This window comes from Macaca fascicularis, chromosome 3, assembly GCF_037993035.2.
Source record: "Macaca fascicularis isolate 582-1 chromosome 3, T2T-MFA8v1.1".
NCBI lineage: Eukaryota > Metazoa > Chordata > Mammalia > Primates > Cercopithecidae > Macaca > Macaca fascicularis.
The window spans coordinates 90818134-90840518 of NC_088377.1; the positions used below are offsets into that span (position 1 = coordinate 90818134).

General features: G+C 41.4%; 1 protein-coding gene across 10 annotated transcripts in view; it reads right to left on the bottom strand.

Moving 5' to 3' along the window:
- Positions 1-4921: 4921 nt before the first annotated feature.
- POU6F2 (POU class 6 homeobox 2) overlaps positions 4922-22385 on the bottom strand; it is a 496562-nt gene continuing 479098 nt past the window's right edge. For 5 of the 10 annotated variants that reach the window (XM_045389037.3, XM_074035195.1, XM_045389036.3 and 2 more), the window contains 3 exons: positions 22052-22220; positions 12803-12971; positions 5554-9347 (listed from right to left, as the gene is read on the bottom strand). In XM_045389037.3, the coding sequence (XP_045244972.1) occupies positions 8843-9347; positions 12803-12971; positions 22052-22220 (843 nt within the window). In that variant the 3' untranslated portion in view covers positions 5554-8842. Of the gene's footprint in view, positions 9348-12802; positions 12972-22051; positions 22221-22385 lie in introns of all 10 variants that reach the window. The other 5 variants (XM_045389033.2, XM_065542098.1, XM_045389035.3 and 2 more) reach the window with 3 other exon arrangements.

Here is a 22385-nt window from a genome sequence, read left to right on the forward strand (position 1 = left end):
CTTTAAGTAAGAGATCATCATGCCAACCAGTATGAGCCTGCCAATACCTAGGGGTGCGTATTTCCATGACTGAAATCCACTTTTCTTCACTCATACCTTTTGATTGGTTAGCAAAGTCTGTGTGGAAATGATCTAGGGTTTTGTGTCTCCCCTACAGATAACAGGGGGCTGTTGTGTTTTCCTCTGGGATTAGCTGCGTGGTGGGTCAAGTTAAGATTCTGGGTAAATAAGGGCTGAGTTTTGGCAACCCAAACAGCTGTGGCATTTCACAGAAATGGGATTTCACGATATGTGAGTTTTATTTTTGGTTTTCTAATTTACCCTCTGTCTCTGAAGTTCAAGACAAACAATTAAAGCAGCCCATGAATGTTAAAATAGAGCAATATAAAGAAAAACAGCTGAACTATAATAATTTATAATGAAAAGATCTTGTTTCTTTGTATATTCTGATTTTTCTATAATAAAAATAGATTACTTATACAATAAAAGATTTCAACAATAACAAAAACTGGAAGGTAAAAGAGGCAAAACTGTTCCCCAAATCATCTCTTTTCCTTCATCTGTAGTCACAGATGTGGCCCAAGTGGTGACCAGATCCATGGATCAAAAGTCCATTGTCTGAGGTCCAGTGATCCACTTCAATGATGCATTAGTTCAGGAGTTTAGTCAGTCTAAACGTAAGTAAGTCTTAGTGAATCTTCCTTTATGAGAACATTTATTAGTAGCATAAGTATAACTAAGCAGGCCTCAAATCTCAGATAATAGTGCAGAATTTGAAAATGAGGACAGTAATACCTACCTATGGTAGGTATCCAAGAAATGCCAGTCTCTTTTCTGCTTCTTTTGTCCAGCATCTTAATAAGAGGATCTGCAAAGGGCTTCAATGTTATAGTTCATCATGAGTGTTATTGCACATGAGTTTCTTGCTCTTTGACTGAAGTTCAGTGTTTGGAACTACTTCAGTTCTGGATCCTTTTGGTTATATTGGCCTTCCTATCATTGCATATGTGCAAATAGTCAAACACCCTGGAAACGTCCCCTCTTTCAGAGGTGATGCCCCAGTGATCTCAGTAACAAAGCCCATTAACTCATGCAGATACTTTTACACAGATCCCAGACTTCAGTGATATAGATAAGGCAAGGGGAAGAGTGTGATTTCTTCCCAAATGACAATCTCAGGTCTGGTAAATGGTCAGGAGCGCAACTAAAACTCTTTTTTTTTTAAGACAGAGTCTTGCTCTGTCGCCCAGGCTGGAGTGCAGTGGCGCAATCTTGGCTCACTGCAACCTCTGCCTCCTGGGGTTCAAGTGATTCCCCTGCCTCAGCCTCCCAAGTAGCTGGGATTACGGGAGCCCGCCACCATGCCCGGCTAATTTTTGTATTTTTAGTAAAGACAGGGTTTCACTGTGTTGGCTAGGCTGGTCTCGAACTCCTGACCTCAGGTGATCCACCTGCCTTGGCCTACGAATATGCTGGGATTACAGGCATGAGCCACCACTCCTAGCCAACTAAAACTCTTTAAAATGACATGGGAGCATCAAAGAAAGTTCTGGAATGGACCTTCCAGCCCGGGTCCCAGGCCAGCTTCCTATTTCCACACTCATTGCATGGTCTTTACTTGCTAGTGGGATTAGTGACTAGGACCCACTGATTTTCTCTTTCACTTTCAATTGGTTTTAACTCATTTGCCTTTGGAATCATTGGAACTCTTTGTTTTCTTATCTGGAGACCCTAAATCTCAGTGATAATAAAAGGATACAGTGTATATAGACGTTTCTAATTTCCGTTTATGTGTCCTTTACTATTTCTGCCAAGCAGTAAGCATTCAGACTAAGTTCACCTAAATCATAGTGGACTTGCTAATTAGATAACTGGTAATTATCCACAGCAGTAAGCCTTTCCTGAACTGCCACCATGTATCAGATACTGTAGTTTTCATTGACAGTTCAAAGACATGGCGATATCAGAGTTTACTGTGTTTCAAGGTGTACTCACCTTGGTGAATATTCTAGTTCCTAGTGTATTGAAGAACCAGCTCTATCTATGAACTCTGGGATCTTGGTGAAGACGATTAACTTTTATGATTCTTAGTTCTCATGTATAAAACAGGAATCATCACACTTCTTAGGGTTTATGTTAGGAGCGACTAAAATAATGTATATGAGAGAGCTTTGAAAATGATACAAATATGACTGTTACTCTTATTAGACAAGGAAGATGTCACATGCAAATGACAACTAGTTAAAAGAACTTATTGCCAACTACACTTATCTGTAAGCCAAGTCCACAGGCCACTCGGAGATCAACAGCTGTGATTTTTTTTTTTTTTTTTTAACATTTCAGAGGTGGCTAATAAACATGCAAACTTGATAAATGTTCTGATGAAGGAAGCACAATGCCCGGCACATAACTATTTGGGGAATGGCACATAATTGAGCCTTAAAGAATGAGTAGAAATTAGATAGGTTAACAGTACTGTGGATGGACATTCCAAGAAGAGGGTATTGCATCAAAAGTAATTTGGGCATTGGAGAAATTTTAGAAAATTTGGTGTGGCAAGGACATAACCCAATGAACTAGGAATTGATGAGAGGTCAGGCTAAAGAAGTAGGCAAGGACCAGGTCACAAAAGGTATGGTGTTCTGTGCTGGAGTCTGTTTCTCTTTCTGAAGGTAACTTTGGAAAGGTTTTAAACAAAAGAGAAATATATTTATACTGGCTTTTTGACTACTCTGGTGGCAAACATATGATGGGTGTAGAGGCTAGGAGGAGCATATCACGGTGATCCAAGTGAGAGGCAGGTGGGTCTGAACTAAGTAGTGGAAGTGGGGAATGGTGACCAGCAGAGACTCAAAAGGCATTCATGAGGCAGAGCTGCCAGAACTTTAGTGACTTAGGGTGTGTGTGTGTGTGTGTGTGTGTGTATATGTGTGTGTGTGTGTGGTGTGTGTGTGTGTATGTGTGTGTGTGTGTGTATAAAGGGGTTGGGATGACTTCTAGACTTCTGCTTTGGGTGGCTGATGGATGGAGCCATTAACAAGGATGAAGCAAATAGGAGAAAGGCCCTGAAGAGGATAAGCGATGTTCATAATTGCTTTAAGAAAACAGGGAAGTATTTCATATGTTTTAGAAAGGTTTTCATGCAATTCACTGAAGATCTCCTTAGGTGTCATCTTCTTCCCTTGACCATGGCTTTCCTCAGTGCCTGGTAGGTAAGACAAATGGGTGTATTTGATTGGACTCCTTTTGAGGTACAGAACAATGGATGAGGAGCTCAGACTTGTCTTTGTTAGGAGTTGGTTTTATCTATATGTTGCTTCTGAACTCTTTCCAAGCATAGATTCTTTATTAAACTCATCAACAATTGTCCTACTACATTTGCCACTGAATATATTGTATGATTATGGTTGGTTTAGTAGACAATTGTTACCGGAACAGCTTTTGGAATCATTTAAAACTGATACTTGTGGTTGTATTCTAAGCCTAGGCTGTTCTTTAAAAAGGACAGCCATCCTTTACATTTAATCATTCCATATTTCACAAATATCTGCTAAGCATTTCTCATGTGTCAGAAAATCCTGTGTGCTGAGGACTCAGAAATAAATAAAAAGAATCTTTGCCTTCAAGAAACTCATATTCATTGTGCAAAAACCAGTGATATTTCTCCAGAAAGTGAAATAATTCCATGTTTCTTATACTATAATATTTCAAAAATAAAATAAATTTCAAAATTAAAATGATAGAGTTTCCTAGGTCAAACATATTTCATAATAATAGGCATAATCATAGGCAGGACCTTTGCTCATAATATTTGTAGAATATTAAATATGGAAGGAAAGCCATTGAAAATGACTTTATTTTTTGTCTTTTTCCCACCCATCAAGGCAGAAGTATCAGCATTTTTTTTCCGCCCCTTTTAAAGTCAGGTTTGGATCTTCCTGGCCCCTTCGTGGCTCATTTATAACGTATGGTTACTCAGATTTTTGGTTTTGTTGCTAACTCCAAAGCACTTCTTATCAATCACAATATGAAGTTGATACACAGATTTCCATGTGGCATAAACAATGTTTGCTAAAGGTCACTGAAAGTATGACGATTATGATTCTAAAATTTTTTTTTTACAGGTACTTTTAGCAAGATGGTCCTATCTTTTGAATTAGTGAATTATATAACAACATTCACTCTCCCCTCCTACCCACGCTAAACTTCAGGCGGGAACATATGCGAAATGTCCAGATTTTCCAGAACATGCCATTACAGACATTACTTAAGACTAGCAGATCACTATTCACCAACGGAACTCTCTACGACCTGGCACACAGCTGGGTGTTAGTTGTAGAATGTGGTGGCTCTGGGTTTTGTCTGCCCATTACCATAGCTCTTTTTTTTTTTGGTCTTCCGGTTCTTATGTGGACTTGTCTTTCAATCCTTGTGGTCCCACAGGGTCGTCAGAGTGAGGCCCCACCCTCCCCCCACAGACAGGAATGAGCCTGTGACCATGAATTTATGTGCCTCACCCCCCAGCACCAGTGCTTAGTTTAGAGAAGGGCGCATGACTCACAGTCCTAGAGTCGATGGTTAGAGAATCCATCTGAGAAGGAAACCAAGCAGCACAGGCTGATGACATCTTTGAAACCACTGAATCCAGCTGTGCTTCAGGTCTACAACCGGACTTCCCATTAAGTCAAACAACACAGTATGTTTATGTGTAGGCAAGTTTGAGTTGGATTCCTATAACTCGCAACCAAAAGAGTCCCAACGAATACAATATGTCATTTGAAAAGTTAAAATAATCATCATATTAACCAGTCTGTCTCGAACCCCTTCCTTTCCTTAACATTTGGGGTTGTAACATACACTTTTTAAAATGCTGACAACTTAAATGACATATCTGAGTGTGAGACACACTTAGCCTAGAAGCTCATGTCAAACAATTATTTATTTTTTATGGTACAAATTAAAAGTGACAGATCTGAAGCTGTTAAGAAATACACAAAGTGCAGCTTTACTGACCATACAGATATTGCTCTAGATTAAGTACAGTTTTTTTTTTTTTTTTTTTTAAACATTAAGCAACCTGTGCAGATAAAATCAGCTTTGGTTTCAATGTCAGAGCAAGTAAGGAGCTTTTAAATATTCAGTTTGGCTTCTTGGTCACAAGTCTATCATGTCAACTTCTCATCATGATGATTTTTCCAAAGAAACCCAGTCCTGTTTCCTGCCCTCCCTCCTGCTGCCTGCTCCGGGCACAGAGAAGCAGATCTCTTTGTGGTGGCTCATAAGTGACCCCGGTGACCAGTCTAGATCACAGCACACAGGACAAAAAAAAAATCACTTTCTTAACAACAAATAAACAAATGTGCCTCACATAATTTCAAGTTGAAGACAAGCAAATCACATGACAAAAGGCTCATTACAAAATGTTATCCAAACAGATTTTACAGTCAAACATTGAAATGAAAATCAATTTCCTTTATCTCCATTTCTTTTAAGCTTGGTCATTAACTGGGTACAAGTAGAGTGCTGAGGTAAAACATTGATGAACAGTTTGTATTTCTTTTTTTTTTTCTTAAAATAGGAACAGTTTAGTATTGCGAGATTGTCAGCAACATTTAGCCATATCTATACAATGTGCATATACCTACAAATATTGAGCTTTGGTCCAGCGTAGAGAAACGAGCAAAGGCATTTTACGATTTCTTTTTGGTTATAGCTTGAGTTCTTTGATACGCCTCTACTTGTTTTGTTTTGTTTTTTCTAGCTCCTTTAGCTTTTTTGTTCTCTCTTTCGTGTTGTGTGTGTATGTGTGTGTGCATCTGTGTGATGACAACATAAAAAAGCCAAAACCTTGCAAATGCAATTAAGTTTCAACTGTTCAAAATATTTTCTTGGTTGAAAAAGAAAGAAAATCTATAAACAAGTGTAAAATGTAATCTCCACTGTCATTTTTTTCATGAAGTAATGAAGAAAATGCAGATGACAGTAATGAAAAATTATGTGAGAAAAATACTGAAGCTTGAAATACAATCACATATGCCCAAAGTGACTTTTATTTTTTTGTGGGTGGCAAACCTTAACCTTCAGTTCATGGAAACATAAAAGACACTTAAACGCTATTGGCATATGAAGTTGTTTACAAGTAGACATGAGAAATGTCATCATAAAATTAAGCATTAGATGTGGTCCCAAAGACTTATGAGTTACACAGTATAATTTATATTCCTAAGAATCTGTTCAGGCACCGTTTTATGCCTTGTAGCAAAAAATTTATCTGTAAAAAATTAATATAAGAAGCATTACAACACCTTATAAATAATTTATAAAACAATACAAAATTATAAAACTATAAAAAAATCACTGCACATGAATGGTGTTACGACTGTGGGATGAATATATTTCTTTTTTGTTCCACTCTGGGAGATTACTTTTATTTTATATTTTCCCTGTCCTAGTTAGACCCTCCCAATTATAGATCTCAGAACTGAGCAGGCCTTATGTAACCGCTGCCGGCATATATTTAAATATTTAGCATCCGTCATATGTTATCTTGTTAACTTCTCTTCGCAGGGAGCTTTTCTTGATGGAATTTGGAGCAGGTCCTAGGAGAATCCAAAATCTGTTTTAATCAATAAAGTTTTGGGTTTCTGGGTTGTCCATATTTGTGCAGTTATTGAGGTGGCGAAAGGGACTCTGTGATGCTGGCATTGAAGATCAAGTTAGCTGTGGTCCAGTTAGCATTGACTGATAAAATGGAAACACCTTTACGAGTGACTTGTTCTGCTTCCAGGATTCCTTTTAGAGTTTCCTTGCTGGTAGTCTCTTGATTGCTGCATGAATCATCGGAGGGGACAATTACACCGTAGCATTTACACAACCAGCAAAGGAGCCAACAGAAGAAACTCAAACCCCCCGGGGCGAGGGAGTGTATTAGGGGAAGGAGACGGCATTTCTACTCAGTTGGGCAACTTGAGATTGGGTTTCTCTTTTTTCTTTCACAACTTATTTCTAGATAATACATTAGCATGATTATAAATTATGCATGAATATTTACATTTCAACAGCAAGCAAATTGACGGCTCTCTTTTGCCTGCTCCTTTAATGGAACACCGTCTGCCTGTACCTGGGTGAAAACACCAGTGGCAGGTGCCAGGTGCTCACCTGCACAGCCGTCCTCACATCCTAACATGTCCTTCTTGCTTATCAGGTTATTGCAGCCCACAGATCTTTTAAGTTATTTTTTTAAAGGAAATAATCCTCTAGTTCTCATATTGAAGGGTATTCTAATGTGTTAGATAAGCCCCTTCTATATTTTTTTCTTTTGGTGAAAATTTCTTCAAACTTCCTTTCCCCTGAAGAACCTAGCCCCCAATTCCAGTTGTTTAAATTTGCCCGCCACCTTTCTGCTCCATTTATATATCCTGAAGAATAATTATTCCCCCCTGAAAAAGTCTGCCATCAATATTGGAATGAAAGAAGTAGCAGAAAAGATGAGATTAACAGGATACACGATGGCCTTTAATGATCCAGTTGCTATCACTTTCTTTTTAGCCTGTGTCTTTGTGTGTATGTTCATGGGTGTGTGCATGCCATGTGTGTATTTGACTGAAATCTTGAGACATTTCTTTGGCTATCAGACTTCTGAGAGAAATTGCTTTGCACAGAAGCATAACATAGATGTAAGTATTGAACCAAATGTGCAGCTTATGTTTATATTACAAAATTAGTTTTGGTCAGCTCTCCATGTACGTGGCCAACAGACTGAGAAAAATCCCAAGCTCTGGTGTGGACAGTGAGCACAATTACAGCTTATGCCAGTGTTGACAGTTCATCGAGCAAAGCCCTAGTTATTTTGGAGTCTCTCCTGCATTTCACTAGGATCTGAGTGGAAAAGACACTGTTCCTCCCCACTTCCGTGGCTTTCCAGCAGACCCCGGGAGCCACGCGCGAGGGAGATGGAGAAATGGAGGAAAAGAGAGAAATGCGAGCTCCATTTTCTTTTCTCAAACCCACAAGTCATAGTGAGAAAAAAGCAACAAATGCTTTGGCACACGATGCAGGATGCCCTCCCGTCAAAAAGAAAGAAAAAGAAAAAAGACCACCCTCCCCACCCCCCACCCAAGTAAAACCCAAAAGTGAGCCTCACAGAATGGCTTCAACAATGGTACCCACCCTGTGGGTGGAGACAATAGATGGGAAAGATGGGAGAAATCAGGTTTCCTATTGTTCTGTTAGTACAAATGTAAAAATTCGTAACACAACTTTACGCGCAGAGAAGCGTAGACGAACGATCGCGTTGCAATGCCATGTTTCTGACTTTGGTTAATAGGTTTCATAGTGAATCAGCACTTAGTACCTGAAGGGGTGCAGTCCTTCCTCCAGGTGGCAGGCTTGTATTCGCTTTGAACAGATCAAAGTTTTTGTTTCTTCGTTGTTGGTTTTTGGTTTAGGTTTTTTTTTTTTCTTTTTCCTTAAAATGTGTTCACATTTTCATAATATACAGAAAAAAGTACGTGGTTATTTGGTTTGCTTTAAGTCCATTAAAAAACTGGGTTTGGGGGAGACGGGTGGGGGAAGGGAACTATCCTACCGTATACACCTTCAGTGTGGTGTATTCCTTGTTTAAAAATTTTCAAAAAAATTTCTTGTTTCCTATTTGGAAAACCAACAGACATGTAGAAACCATTCTGTCCACTTGGTAGTTTTCTTAGTCTTTTACTTACAAGGGTGATGATGGCCGGGGCTATTTTTAAATTAAATTAAAAGTCATTGTTATTGTCGTGGAGTCCCAAGCGTGGAGTTTAGTTTCTGTGAATTTTGCTTCTGATTATGGGTGGGCATCTCTTTAGGAGTTTTCTTCCAGAGAGTCTGTTAAGGGCTCCAAAGGGACTGCTGTGGCCGGCTCGTGCTGTTTTAAGCGTTTAATTGTGTTCTTCAGGGCTTGCCTCTTATTGCAGAACCAAACTCTAACTACTTCTCGGTCATAGTTCAGCTTCTCAGCAATTTCGGTCATTTCCTGCCCAGAGGGGTGTGTGTTCTTCTCAAAGTGGGCATTGAGGATCTCAAGGGCCTGGGGTGTGAAGGAGGTGCGCCGCTTGCGCTTTTTGGATGGTTCACTCCCGATAAACTCGGTCAGGTTCTGCATACCTGCTCGATGGCGGGCCTCAGCCTCAGCCATCCACCGCTCAAGCACCGGCTTGATCTTCTGGGCACTTTTAGGGGTGATGTCCAGCTTTTCAAACCTGGCAGGATACAAAAGGCCAGGGTTCAGTTTGGCTGTCAGACTGCTAGCTATAGTGTTCTCTTGGGCTTCCTGTGGTAGGAAAAAGTGGCTTCTCAGGATGGTGTGTCTGGGGGGGAAAATTGAGAAAGAACAGTCTTACACTGAGTCCTCTGCCAGGGTGGGCCTCCTGTCTGCCTGCCTGACTGCCTGGCAGGGCGAATTCGCTGCAGGTTAATAGCCAGCTGCAAGGTAGCCAGCCCTGCCCAAGCCAGCGCCAACCCTCCCAGCGTGCTCCATGCCAGACCATGCAAACCACACAGGCACACAGACAGGGGTGAGGAGAAGCAGAGACAGCAGGATGCATGAGCTATCATAACAGGCACGCAAACAACTCACAGGCCTTTTCCCTATAAACTCTGAGATCTAAGCTTTTATTTAACAGTACCAGCTCCATTTCTCCAGTCCTCAGACTCCTGAAGGCAAAAATTAACACTAGGAAGTGACATCAAAGATGACAGTTGTCACATTCTTTCATTTAAAATGATTCTTTACATGTTTTACATTTGGATTTCTTTAAATTTCCCCCACTGACTTGGTTATAAAAATGTTATTGCTATTATCATAGTCACTGATGGCCGCTGGGACTTTTTCATGGCTCTCTTTTTATCTCTCTTTTGTGTCTCATTTTGACTTCTCTCTCTTTTTCTCTCTCTGGGAACAAACAATTTTCACCATATGTAAGTTAACAACATGCCCTTTTTCCAGGTAAAACATAACCCATTGCTACTTTCCTGTTCTGGCTCAAACAGCTGGACACATTGTAATTACTATAAAACACCCCACCTCTGGGTGTGCTAAGACCACCTCCTGCCTTCCAAACACCATCCTGCGTAATGGTGTACTTTTGCACCAGGGCACCAAGCTGTGTTTAATGTGTGATATCTGCAAACTGTACTTGAATGATATCATTTTCTGTAAATGAGGTCTTCTATGTATCAACTGCCATCAGCAATTCTTTGCTACATTGACTTTAAAAAATATGAAGTGTCATGGACAAAATTATATAGAGTGTTTTAAGAAGTCGCCCTGGTACCAAACTCACACTCACTCTCAACGAGGTACCAAAGAAAGTAGGAATTCTTTAATTCATTTGTTTGTTTATTCTAAATCCAAATTCACAACTCTCTAGTATGACAGCTTTGGATACATAGAATTCTCCTCTCCCTTTTACAGTATCCCATGCTGTTGAAAAACTTCTAACTACAGAGTGCATCTTATTACAATGGTCTGTTCTCATAGAGCTAAACTGAGCCTGTGTTACTCAGAATATGTCTTGTAAGGATGCTTGCAAAAGTGCAGAAAAGGATAGGTTTTCTTTATGTGCCACAATCTTATTTTTGGCGGCATATTTTAGATCTCTTATAATGTGATAAGCAGCACAAACAGAATCAAATTTTAATGCAATTTCCATAGCATTCCCTTCCACATAGAATTCAAAGGTTATTTGTTTATTTTTGAAGAACCCAGCTTCCAGTACTGGTCAAGGAGGGAAGGAGTACATTTGCTTTCAATACAGAGTGAACTGATCATTTAATGTTATTTAATGAACTTGTCCTTTAAGGCAAGCTCCTCAAAAGCTCTCATTGTTGTGCTAATTTGCCACATACCACATTTTGCCATCGTTTGCCATAAAATCCCCAAAGCTTAAATATTTGATTTCGTGACAACAGGCTTTACAGTGTCAAGGCACCAGGGGACAGAGGTTGTGATAGGGCTGATCAGTGTATCGGTAATGCTTTTTTCTCTGTGCCTCTGATAAGGAGGGATTTAAAGCAGCTCCTAGGAGTCACTGCAGCTAATGAGGGACAAGCGATGCCTGAGTGTGCAGGCTCCAAAGCAGGTTCCTCAGCACCCTTTGAATTCACTTAAATTGTTCCAATATAAGATCTCGGTCTTTCTTTCTTTTCTTGATAAATAGCTCCTAAAACGATCTCACAGAAGTACTGGAAGCTAGAGAAAGGCCCAAAAGTCAAGGCATCAGACACGTTCTGTTATACTAGGAATTCCCAGTCTCCACATTTCAGCCACAGCTTTTTTGACCTCTCTCTGGGATAGACTTTAGAAATCAACATACTTGATTGGGAATGCCCAAGAAGTGCTAAGTGCAGGAGTTAAACATGAGCTAGCACTTATATCAATAAAAGGAAATCACGTTTTAGGTCTAAAAATAAGCTAAACAGGAATTTAGCACCAATAGAAAATTGGCAACAACTAAAAAACCTGTGGCTGCTTTTATCCCAAGGCTGTCAAGATGAAACAAAATTAATGTTTCCCAACAGGGAGCAATGGTATTCATATCATGGATGCTGCTTGTTAGTGTTGATGCTTCTGTACATGTTGTTTGGAATAACATATACAAGCCTTGAAACAAATTTCCCAGCAGTAGTATCCTTGTATAGACTGAATAAAGGTTATTTTCTACAGGGAGGTATCTTATAAGAAAAAACAGTAGGGGAGGCCATAGAAGTGAGAGGATCCTATGGTGCTTTTTGTATTTAACAACAATCAATGGGTTTTATGGAAAATCATTGAGCAAAATGTGAGCTGCAAGCTACTACCCCATACTGATGTTATTTATAACCTTAGTCTTAAACTGCAGGAAAAGTACACTTCCGTCCTTTGGGGAATACATTAAAAGTATAAAGAGCAGATAAAAAGACAGCATTTCATGGATCACCAAGAACAAAATCCACTTAAATGAGTTTAGAGTTGGTTTCTTGGCTTTTCCTGATGGAGGAGGACTCATAAGGTATTGCCCAAGAGGAAAAAGCTCTTACCGAAGTGCCTTTGTTACCTCATGCATAAACATGGGATTAGTGCAACACACACATGCATGCACGGGGTCTGCTTCTGACCACTTAACCCGGATCAACTTGAACACAACCAAGGCCGGATTCTGTTATTCATTTACTTAATTTGGGGGAGATGAGCAAGGTTAGGCCAGATTTTCACTACCCTTTTCTGAGCCATTTAAAGCAGCCGCTTCTTCTTTTATTTTATTTTTTTTTCTTATAAACGTGCTTTTAAAGCTGTTTCTGGGAAGGCAAGTTAAAACCTTCAAGGTCACAAGATAGTTAATTTTTTTTTAAAATGTGTGTTTTCTTGGAAAATCCTGATAGCCATCTCTGGGCAGAAATAGCGAAGGCGTTAACACAAATTGGGAATGGCAGCTTTACAACATTTGCTCAGAATACCTATGTACGGACAAAGTCGGTGGCTCTCAGCTGCATAGGAGTGTGGGCCCAGGAGGAAGGCCCCTGACCCCGGGGTAGCGTATTTCCAATGAGACTGCCTTGGAAGTTCTTTGTGAGTTGACAGGAGTTATAAAGCCAGGACCCCCAAATTTGCTTCAGCAGCATCGTCTGCATCAAGATCACCAATCCCAACATATAGCTGCCCCCAAACTTTGTTCCCACTCTCTGCCCCTCCAGCTTTGCCCACCCGACGAAGAAAAGCTGAACTGCGAGGACAAATGAGGCCCAGGCCGGCCAGAAGAGGTGACAGCATGCAGGCGCGGGTTACCTGCAGATGGCTGACTGGCTGTACGCGGGCCCCTCTGTAGCACTGAGAGCCTGTCCCACCTGAGTCTGGGTCAGGCCAAGGGACAGGCGCCGGATTTTAAAAGCTTTGGCAAATTCTCGGATCTCCTCCAGATTAACCCCATCCACCTCACCCGCTGCCGTTTGAGGATCTGTGGAGATGTTTTTAAAAATAGGATCAATACGTCAACACGCAGCCGAGCAGTATCTGTTTATTACGGTTTATAAGAAAGTGGCTCTCTTTAGCAGCAGAGCAGTGAGGAAACCAACCTCAGAGAATGTTCTCTTTGTCTCCCAGGTGAGACACCCAAGACTCCATCCTCAATTCATTACACCTCCACAAATCATCCTTCGAGATGTTTCTGTCCCAGACAAAGCCACAGCTTGTTCACACTGCCACTTCCCCAGTGCCAGAGCATGTTCCTTAGGGCTTGACAAATAACAGCCAGCACTGGGAGGCACTTGCTATGGGGATGAGACTCCATTTTGCCCATAAATATGTTCAAATATTGTGCAAAAATATGAAAAGGGAAAGGTTTCCATTTGAAATGTTTTAATTAGCATATTTAATGCTAAAAATTGCTCTTGAAGAAAATAGCATTTTGTATTTTTCCTTCACCTGATCGCCAAAGCAGCCAGGCTAACAGCTAGGCTAACAGATGATAATGTTGCCTAATTTCTTACGTTCACATTGGTCCCTCAGAAAAGCATGCTTATGAAACTGGGAGAATGATATTGTCTTTTTCCCCCCATAGCAGTTTACTGACACAGACGCCTTTGTCCCCTGAAAGGGCACATAATAAAAAATGCCTACCACAGGAAAGCTCCTTTGGTGCTGGATAACGCGGTCAATTTAGGACTTATCAAGGGAAATGACACAACAGCTGGAGAATGAAACTTTCCCCCCCCTGGCTACTGATCCCTGGATAAATGAAAGCATACACCAAGCTGGAGACAGCATGGGTTGGGGATGGTGGAAGATTTCAAAGTGCTACTCAATCCTGCCTGTAGCGAAGCCATTCTCCCTGTGAGCTGACTCTATTGTTCGTCACCTCATTCCTCAGACTTAGGTGAAAAGTTTTTCTCTTCCTTTTTCTGCACAATAACCCATCAATTTCAGTAAATTTGAGTACTTGTCCAAGGACTGTGGCAGACTATATTACTCTTCTGGGCTGAGAACTATGGAAACGCTAGTTGTCGTGACACAAAACAAAAAATACCCCACAAAACCAGAACATTTTCATGCCAAACGCCCATTTTCAAGGACTTTTAAATAAAGATGCTAATATCTGTGGGGAGCTTGGAGCTTCAAGTACAGATTTTCTTATTACTGGGGAGGGATCTTCTCCAGCCTAAGGAAAATGGACTCTGTCAACAGAATCAGCAAAACAGGTATAGTTTGTCTTTTAATCGTCACATTAAAACAACAACAAAAAAAGTCCTGTAGAATGTCATTACTCATAATTTTGTTGTAGAAAGATTGAAAAGTGGTATAACTCCTGCAATCGGTCTAAGTATTTTTTAAAAGTAACTTCTGGGAGTCTGGAGTGGGGGGAGGGGCAATATCAAAAACAGTTCAGCCTCTATGGAGTTTACAGTCTATAGGGGACTGGCATACAATGCTAATGCGTAAGAAACAATTAGAGAAAAATATCAGGCAGAGTATAATCGAGAACTAATGGTATGACGTCCACACCGGGTGTGCAGAGACAGGAGAGAGGAGAGGAGGGAGGATTCATCTAGGTCTTCCCCAGTGGGCAGCTTTCAGAGAACGGAGGAGTCATATAGTCTGGTCAGCGGTGACAGCGTGCACACAGCCAGCAAGGCAGGGAGGAGCAAGGCACCGTGAGGACCTATAAGGTTTGTAGGGTGAAGCAGCAGTTCGTGCTAGAAGTGAATATTTCAGTGTAGCACAACGAGAATCTATGAGCATGGGCAGGGCAGGGGTGGGCAGTGACTATAAAACTGTTAAGATGAATAGAAATCCTGTTTTTTCTCCCAAAACTACTCCCAGAAGGCAGGCAATCCTCGGCTAACGAGATTTGTTTGGGTCGTCCCTAGTGGAGGCTGCGCTCTGGATCCCAAACCCCACGAGCACACCAGCCTGGAGCTGCTTCCGGGCTCGCTAAGGATTGTGGGAGCTCACTTCGGCAGTCACCGTCTCGAGCCGTTTTTCCTTTCCCCGTGAAAAAAATTCCCTAGAGTAAAAGTTGCCCATGAGCAGCGTGCAAATAAAACCCAGCTTTCCTAGTGTTTATATTAAAAAAATTACTTGCTAACATGTAAACATTTATTTCTAAAGGAAAATCTTCATTTTCCAAATTCTTCTGAAATGTTAGAAGATTTCACTGCCCCGGATGTACATTTGCACTTGGTAATGTCCAGTGGGCTGCAGCTGATTCTGGCTGCTCCTTCAGCTCCTCCTCATGTTCACACCACCCAGCCTCCAACCTGCTCCTTGCTCAGCCCATTTTGTGACCCTGCGTTTAACGCATGCGTTCCCAATGAGGCTGATACTGGTTCTGAGGGGGAGGCAAGAAAAGTCTTAGTACAATGGCGTGGTCCCCCAAAGGGCCATAGTACATCAACAGAGCAGATGTGCAATGTATCTGTGGTATTAAAATGTTATGGACGGGTGGGGTGGGGAGGAAGGAGGGCAATTAAGATTAACAAACAAACAAACAAAACACCTAAAAATGCTCCTTGCAGGGGGAGTGGGGTGATAATAAAACAATAGCTGAGAGCTGGGCGTGGTGGCTCACGCCTGTAATCCCAGCACTTTGGGAGGCCGAGGCGGGCAGATCAGGAGGTCAGGAGATCAAGACCATCCTGGCTAACACAGTGAAACCCTGTCTCTACTAAAAAATACAAAAAATTAGCCTGGCGTGGTGGCAGGTGCCTGTAGTCTCTGCTATTCGGGAGGCTGAGGCAGGAGAATGGCGTGAACTGGGGAGGCAGAGCTTGCAGTGAGCCGAGATCGTGTCACTGCACTCCAACCTGGGAAACAGCGAGACTCTGTCTCAAAAAAAAAAAAAAAAAAAAAAAAAAGCTGAGAAACCCTGGTTTACAGAAAAGAGTACAGAATGGTACAGTGAGAGAGGGGTCTGGCCTCTCTGAGAGAGGGAAGAAGGGTTTGGCAGTCTTGCAAGGGTGTGAGCATGGAGGTTTGAAACTGAAAAAATGGAAAGCTGGAGACATTCCACGTAACAATATCACTTTTAGGACTGTGATTTTCTTAATTTGGCAGGTATAAGAGTCACCGGTTTGGGTCCAGGGATGTGCATTTTTAACAAGTAACATAAGCGATTCTGATGCAGGGGACCTGCTGACAACTACAGAAAGAAATCCTTCTTTGTGGCCCTGGCTCGACCAAGTCTGGGTGTGGTGCCCTCTGTGTGCCATTGTCTCTACTGATCCTTTACCATTATTCAGCAGGCTTCACTACACAGAAAACTTGCTCTCTTACCTGTATAGGACTGATGGGCCAGACAGGTCTGTTGAGCAGGAGCTCCGGAGCAGCCATCCCCCCTTGGCCCTTTCCTTACCCCACTCTCACTACATATGGCAAGTGGTCAAGATCTGGGAATCAGTGGGCTGGGAAAGTAAAATTTTTGCCTTTATTAGCCCCATCTCTAGATCAGCTAGATTCAGTTGAATTAACCAGTATGTGAGGGGCAGGTCTTTAATCTGGAAGGGTTTCCATGGTCTACTCCAGTCCCAGGGCCTGCGTTGCCACCAGGCAGTGGCACAGGATTGGGCAGGTTTATGACTTGGGCTGACATTTTATGTAAATGTGTCCTCTCATCTTTCTTCCCTTCCCCTGCTGTCTATTGTTTATGTGTCCTTACTAGTTCCTTGAGACTATCAACTGAATCTGTATGTGTGATCGTGCAGGCTGCTTTTTGTGAGATCACTGACAATAACCAGAGTTGAAAAGGAAGCTATGGACTTTTAGCCTGTGTGCATTGATGGTGTTGTGTGGATTATCAAACTTTCACTTTAAAGCTCAGAGGGATGGGAGCCTGGGCTACTGAGCCCAGTATCTTCCATGAGGCCCCCAAGAAAGAGTTATTCCACCAGGAAGTTGAATTCCTTCTTCTTCCTCTGACAGTTTCCACTCTTGTATTTTCTCCTGGTTCTACTTAGATCCGTGATAAAATAGAAATTCTATGAAATTTAAACAGGGTGATGGTCTATTGGACAAAGTAGCATCTCTCTGCAAAATTTGTTGATTGCTGGAGGTGAACACTCAGATTTCTTTATATTAGTGTTCTTATCCATAAAACTCAGATGGCAAAATGTTATTGTTATCGTTTTGCTCCATGGGTTCTGAGACTACAAAAATCTTCCCATTCAAAAAAGGAGTCCACTTCTAGATAAACAATAGCTTTACCCTGATTACTACATGTGGGACTTGTCTTCACACGTTGGAAGAATTCATTAGATGGTGTCTGTAAGATGTTTTGAATTCATCAAAAGACTAATGCTCTTTTTTTAATCCCAAAGTTTCTGCTTAAACTCTTGAGGTTGTTTCACTGTGAGAATAGTTTCCCTTCCTTAAGGAATATATACTTTTTTGGCTTGAAAAGGGGAAATAAGAGGTTACTGTGGTAAACAGAGTCCTCCCTGGAATGCTGCCTTAGCTCAGAATTTCACATTCTGTCCTGGGATAGGTCAATCTGGCTTTCTGTCATCTATTCTCCTGGCTATGGGGAGGCTGGGTTCATTTTAAGGATGAATCTCAAGGCCACCTTGATGGGAACTTCAGGGAAAATCCTCAGCTCTCTCACAAGGTGGATCCAGCACTTTTAACCAGCTCTAGGGAAACTCAATCTGGGGCTTCTATGGAGGGCGGAGGAAGTGGCATCTTTTATAGAAGTTTGCTCCAGATTACATGAGCCTGATATATTAAAGACACGGCCAGAAAATAATAGCAATGATGGCCAGGGTCCACCCTGAGTCTGACCCTTTGATCAACTTATAGAGGAATTAACTGGCCTGGGGACTTAGGCTAACATGGCATTGAAAATTGGCAGTGACTCATAAATATAATGATGATGTTTCCAAAATCAAGCCTGGGATGCATGAACTGAAAGTAAAAAAGATTTTTATGGGCGCTAAATGCAAACTGCGTGAAAACAAACCTGCTTTGTAGAATCTGGTTGCACGGTCACCGGGCCCATACTGAATTGAGTGCTCAGGATGCATCAGTCAGGACAGAGTTTTGCTTTATTTTTTATTATTATTATTTTTTAATTTAGCTCCTTCCCACTCGTAGCCCGGGCATCAGTGTAAGGTGCTGCTAAATGGGTTGAATGGTCACCATGCATCAACATCATCTTTCCATGATTCCTGATTTGTAGGATTGTTATGAGAGTAATATACATCTTTAAAGAAGCTTCTAAAGGTATGAATTAATTAATTAACTATCTTATGTAAATAGCTGTCTGCTTTTTAGTGCTAGTCTCACAGCAAATAATGGGCATATCTACCACATATTTCTGAGAAATAGGAAGCCATTTGGGAGTTTGCAATGCAATTTGGGAGAACAGTCTTTTTGCAATATGGTGACCTCTTTGGGATGTAGAAAATGGCATGGATTGTGAATCAGGGTGTTTCACTGTGCTATATGCTGTCGGCATGCAACTTTAAGTTCACTTTATAGCTTTGTTTTTTGCTGGAACTAACTATAAGTCATTTGCTGTCTAAGGATCAAGCTTAGGTGTTGAGAAAATGTATACTGGAAAAAAATCCAGCAAGCAATCAAAATCCTAAATCTACCTATTTCTAAACAGTGCACTGTAAATCTTAAACCTGATTGGGACATTTGTCAAGTCACTTGTTTGACTCTTCTTCTGACTTTCTAAAAACCCTGCTTATAAAAACTGTATCCACCTCTGATGATTATGGAGACTGAGCAAGGTTTAATACAAGGCAAGGTGCTAGAAATAAGTACTGTGCAGATTTTCTAATAAGTATGCATGTTTGGTAGTTCTGAGCCCAGACGTGCTGTCCTTTGCATATGAATATCTTGTATCATTACTAAGGTATTAACTCAACATTCTCTTGCTTGCAGTGGGCAAAACTTTTGTATGATCCACCTATTCTAGTTCATCTGGCATATGGCGGGTTAGCCAACACTAGGATGACAGTCTTTGACAATGACATGGAGGACTCATTGGTCATGGTTTAGACCAAAGTTTTGGTGATATTGTGATGTAATAAGATGTATATATATATACACAACACCTTGGTCTTCATCCTTGGTTCCTGGCACAGAGCTCCTTAGACTCTTATAATTTCCTAACAAACAGGGGTGCTAGACTCTTATAATTTCCTAACAAACAGGGGTGCTTCTGTTCTAATATTTAGTCTTTGAGCCCACTTCCTGACACGGAGCTCCTAAATCCTTTGGAATGTCCTGGATGATAGGAGCATCTTTTGTTCTAATGAGGTGATTCTTAGGGGCTCCTGGATAGCTTCATGATAACGGCAGGTCATCAGAAAGACAAAGCCATGATTAGAAGCTTGAAGCTTTTAGCCCCACCTCGACTCTTTAGGGAGAGAAGAGGGGCTGGAGACTGAGTTAATAATCAATCATGTCTACATGATGCAGCTGCCACAAAAATCACTAAGGCATGGAATTCAGAGAGCTTCCAAGTTGGTGAAAACATCCACATTCTGAGAGACTGGTGCACTCCAACTCTACAGGGGCAGAAATTCCTGCATTTGGAATCCTTCCAGACCTCGCCCTGTGTACCTCTTCATCTAGCTGTTCATATGTATTTTTTATCGTATCCTTTATAGTAAACCAGTAGATGTGTATTTCTCTGCATCCTGTGAGCCATCATAGCAAATTATGGAACCAGAGGGTTATGATCCATGTACTATTCATTCTGTAGTTGGGTTTTGAGACAGAAGGGAATTAACTAAACAACATGCTCAAAATTTGTGGCAACTCTAAGTCCAGCAATGGGTCAGGGCATAATGCGACCCTAGTGGTACTGTTAGACCCTCTTGGCCTGCAGAGACAACTGTGGAGCTAGCTTGGTGTCATTCAAGCTCTGCATAAGGGTTTGAAGTTTCTGGCTTCAATTGCATGTGGTAAAAGAGTCTCTCTTTCCCAAGTCTATATATTTTATACCAAGGATATGTAATATGGTTCACTCATCATAAACCTAGAACTTATATGTCCCACTGGCTACTGTGCAGTGGAAGTTCCATCTGGCCCATTAAAGTATCTCTGTTACTGATTTCTGAAAAAGGCTAATCCTTCACTGCCCAGCTGTGACAAGGGACTAGAGAGAACCTAGTTCCATCCATCTGACTGTCAGCTGTCTGCCATCCACTCATTCATCTTTCTGTCCATCTTACACATATTAACTATTTACCTTGTGTGAAACATTGTATTAGTAGGAGGTTGTTTGTACTTCTTTTTCATATTTAACTTATTTCTTCTCTGTAAAATGCTAAACTTTGGTTCCTTTTCTTTCAGGACCAAAGCTTAACAGCCTATCCTAAATTTATGACCTTGCTGCCATTTAGAAATGGAGTATTTTGCAAAAACTTATACAGAATATTGAAGTGTAACAAAGTTTAACTCTTTTCCCTAGGATTTTTTTTTTTTAATTAGGGGAAATCTGACTATAATTAAATTTGCTTTATCCTTAACTTTATGCAAGTCAGACTAGAGTTTCTGGAGAGGGTTGTATATCTAAACAACCTAAAATACAGTTGATGGAAAATGCATATGTATCCTGAAACTCTGGTGTTGACCCATCTTTAAGATCAACAGCATCCAGGTTAGTCTGGTGAAGTACCTGGGCATTTTTTCTTTTTTTGAGATGGAGTTTTGCTCTTGTTGCCCAGGCCGGAGTGCAATGGCATGATCTCGGCTCACTGCAACCTCCACCTCCCGGATTCAAGTGATTCTCTTGTCTCAGTGTCCCAAGTAGCTGGGATTGCAGGTGCATGCCACCATGCCCGGCTAATTTTTGTATTTGTAGTAGAAACCCAGTTTCATCATATTGGTCAGGCTGGTCTTGAACTCCTAACCTCACATGATCTGCCCGCCTTGGCCTCCCAAAGTGCTAGGGTTATAGGCATGAGCCACTGTGCCCGGCCTACCCAGGCATTTTAACATCTTTCCATAATGCCTCATTCCGTTTTCTTCCCCACCCACAAGCATCTTTCTTGCCTGAATTATCAGTATAATTGAATAGAGACATACATCTATCTAATTATTTTTCTTTTTTGAGGAGAATTACTTGTCGGGGAGGTCATGGCAACCCTCCATTTTGCTTTAAGATTTGCCCCATGATATATAAGATCCTACTGTTCCTGTTATAACTGGTCATTCATGACACTTGACCAAACACAGATCCTCACATGTCCTCATTTTATGGCACAGATGCCTATGCAGGCGTCCATAGCTGCTGGATTTTTGGTCCCTGGTGAATTGCAATCTATGCACATGTTCCACAGTTTTATAGATAAGTAAAAACTACATTAATGGTGACTGACATTAAATCAGACCATTATCCCATCCATCTTAACATGCTGTTATTTGCATGTGATAAATATACTACCTATCCCTAGGGCCAAATACCATTCTAATAACTATATATATACATATATAGGCTATTTAGGGAGGCAGACTTGCAGGCTTATCCTATTTTATGAATGGTTGTTCAGAGATTTCTCATCTGATTCTGGCCCATGCAGCTTCCCCCACATGCCACTTGAGGTGGCTTATTGTACGCACACACCCACCCGCCCACAGGCTTGCTCTCTTTTATTTCCTCTGACACCTACAAATAGAATGGCAGGGGACTTCAAACACACGGAAAAGCAGCTTGACCTGCCAACTGAGTGCCTGTTGTTGGTTATTTCAGTTGTGAGCTATGTGGCTCATGCCCTGAAAGCTGATCAGTTGCTACCTTCTGAAGTGGCAGGACTGACTCAGCACATCAGCAACCACTTAAGATGGAACCCGGTCCTTGATAGCCACTAATCCGGGGAGTGTGCTTTGGGGGCCTGCTTCCCTAAGGAACCATCTGGTCCTGGGGACGGACTTCATCTCAGTATTGACCTAGCAGTGCCAGGAAATTCCTCTGCAGCGCTGAGAGAAAGAGAGAGCAAGAGAGAGTGAGAGAGAGACAAGAAGGAAGACATTGCAAATAGGCAACAAGAAGGCCACCGTGATTTAAACCGAGCCAGAAAGGATACTTACTGCTGACTAACTGGCCCACGCTCAAAGCTGAAGAAGAGGAGGATGAGGAGGAAGAAGAGGAAGCCTGCCGGACGGGACTTTGAGACATGGTTGCTTGGCTGTGAGCCAGGTGCAGAAGGTTGCCTTGGGAGGCTGCTTGACCCACTGACGTCTGGGAGGGTTGGTGGAGCTACATGAGGGGATGTAAAAAAAAAATACACAAATGAATGAAAAATTAGGGGGAAAATGCCTGGGAACAGAAGTTTCATCTGGGGGTGAATCATTTTATTTCCAAGAATATATACTTCTCAGGAAGAGTGCACACCCTACACAGCAGGCAGGCATTTTTTTTTTT